General features: G+C 44.0%; 1 protein-coding gene across 7 annotated transcripts in view; it reads right to left on the reverse strand.

Annotated features, from left to right (window-relative positions):
* LOC123512004 (transcription factor collier-like) overlaps positions 1 to 2,500 on the reverse strand; it is a 93,746-nt gene that overhangs the window by 81,501 nt on the left and 9,745 nt on the right. For 6 of the 7 annotated variants that reach the window (XM_045268128.1, XM_045268118.1, XM_045268135.1 and 3 more), the window contains exon 2: positions 1,276 to 1,429. In XM_045268128.1, coding sequence (XP_045124063.1) covers positions 1,276 to 1,429 — 154 coding nt within the window. Of the gene's footprint in view, positions 1 to 1,275; positions 1,430 to 2,500 lie in introns of those variants that run through there. The other variant, XM_045268172.1, reaches the window with a different exon arrangement.

Below are 2,500 nucleotides of genomic sequence, written 5' to 3' on the forward strand. Positions count from 1 at the left end.
CCGCCGTAACTCACACCTAACTGCCTTAATCTCTTCCACAACACTCCGTCACACCACACCAATTATATCACCACCACCACCACCACCACCAACGCTGCCATACACCACCACACACCATACACCACTGTTCCCATCTTACCACCACCATACACCAATTATATCACCACGATCACCACCACCACAACAACTTCGCTGCCATACACCACCACAACATTTATAGCACTGACCCAACATGCTCACCACCACCACCACCACCACCACGACCAACACCACCACACACCATTGCCACCACCCACTACACCAATTATATCACCACCACCAACACACCAATCGTTTTACATCACCACCATCACTTCACTGTCACCACCACAACACCACCACCACACCTATCGTATTACTACATCACCACCACCACCGCCACCACCACTACCAACACTATCATAAGAAAAATAATAATAATAATAATAATTTTGACGAGGAAGACCACATATGAGAGAGAGAGAGAGAGAGAGAGAGAGTAAACACAACATACATATATTCAAATGAGCACAATCTTTACAATATATTAAAAACGCGAGGCAAAAAATAAAAACAATGCTACCTGTCATATTTACTACAAAGAAATGTCTCTCGCGTGAATTAAGCAAGAATAAAATGATCTTTGTATTAGATTGACGCGAAATGAACCCCAGAGAGAGAGAGAGAGAGAGAGAGAGAGAGAGAGAGAGAGAGAGAGAGCTTGTCATGTAACTCTTTCACTCGTTGTAGCCAATTAAAAGAAAGATAGAATAAACAAAATAATTAATGAACGAAACTAAAGAAACGCAGAGAGAGAGAGAGAGAGAGAGAGAGAGAGAGAGAGAGAGAGAGAGAGAGAGAGAAAAATAAACCTTACTCTTCAAAACTAGTAACCACAGGACACTTCTCTCACCCCCCCATCTCTCTCTCTCTCTCTCTCTCTCTCTCTCTCTCTCTCTCTCTCTGTCCACCACACGTGTTTCTCGGTACTCATACCTGGCCTTGTGTCCTCACCTTAATTAGATTAGGGTCACACCTTGTCTAGGCCTCTGTGTATGTTTGTAACTCTCTCTCTCTCTCTCTCTGCACTGGGTCCTCCTTCCCCATCTCCTCATTACCTACTCTCACCACTCTTAATCCACACCAAACCACACCCACCCATATACCTCACCTCACTCCAATCCCTCCCCTCTCCCCGCCCACCCCTGCCAGTCCATCCCCAATCCCCCCCACCTGCCCACCTGCGGCGCCACTCACCTGATCCTTCTCGATGAATCCCAGGAATGCCGTGCGCTCTATCTCAATGGGCTGTCCTGCGCGGTCATACAGGGCGATGACGAAATGGAAGAAGTTGGATTTGCGTAAATTGCTGGGCGGCTGTTTCTCAAAGTGGGCGCGGCCGAGACCCACGCTGTTCAGGAAGAGAGAGTAGAGGGATTGGTTAGGTTTGGTGTGTGGTTAGAGTATATAAAGTAGTCAAGCCGCCGTGGTACAGTGGAAACATGCGTGCTTTGGGGTCCGAGGGGTCTCCAAGTGCACGGGTTCGAATCCTGTCCACGGAACTCATTCGGGGCAAGGGTTTCCTAGCGGGTGGGCTTTGAGGTAGGAGGTAACACAAAAAGTACCCCCTTCAGCCCATAAATTCCCGTGAAAAGCCCACATGGTATAAAAAAGAAGCTCAATTTACAAACTATCATATTTTTAGGTTAGGTTAGATAGGTGTGTTAGAGTGAGTGGTCAAGCTTACAAACTATCATTCTTAGGTTAGGTTAAGTTAGATTGGTGTGTTAGAGTGAGTGGTCAAGCTTACAAACTATCATTCTTAGGTTAGGTTAGATTAGGTTTGTTGTGTGGTTCGAGTATATATAGAGTGGTCAAGCTCACAAACTATTATTACTCTTAGTTAGGCTAGATTAGGTTTGATTGGTGTGTGGTTAGAGTACAGAGTGGTCAAGCTCACAAACTATCAATATCCTTAGTTAGGTTAGATTGGTGTGTGGTTAGAGTGTAGAGTGGTTAAGCAAACAAACTATTATCATTCTTAGGTTAGATTAGGTTTGTTGTTAGAGTACAGAGTGGTCAAGGTCACAAACTATCATTACACGTAGTTAGGTTAGAATGGTATGCATTTAAGAGTATAAAGTGGCCAAGCTCACAAACTACCATTCTTTCACACTACTCCTATCAATTTCTTCATTAACTTCCTATCTCTTCTATTTTATTCATCCCACTTAAAAAAATAGAGTATAATGGATGGGCAGATAAGGAAGGGCAAGGGTGTGACTGGGTGTACACATAGATGGATACATACAAAGATGGATACACACTGTCGATTGGGAGAATATGGGAAAAAAAAAAAAATAAGAGTATACGTGGAAGGATAGATAAGGAAGGGCAAGGGTGTAGACATAGATGGATACATACAAAGATGGATACACGCTGTCGATTGGGAGAATATGGGTTAGATTACAGACAAATAAGT

This window comes from Portunus trituberculatus, chromosome 4 (genome assembly GCF_017591435.1).
Source record: "Portunus trituberculatus isolate SZX2019 chromosome 4, ASM1759143v1, whole genome shotgun sequence".
In the NCBI taxonomy this organism is placed as follows: domain Eukaryota; kingdom Metazoa; phylum Arthropoda; class Malacostraca; order Decapoda; family Portunidae; genus Portunus; species Portunus trituberculatus.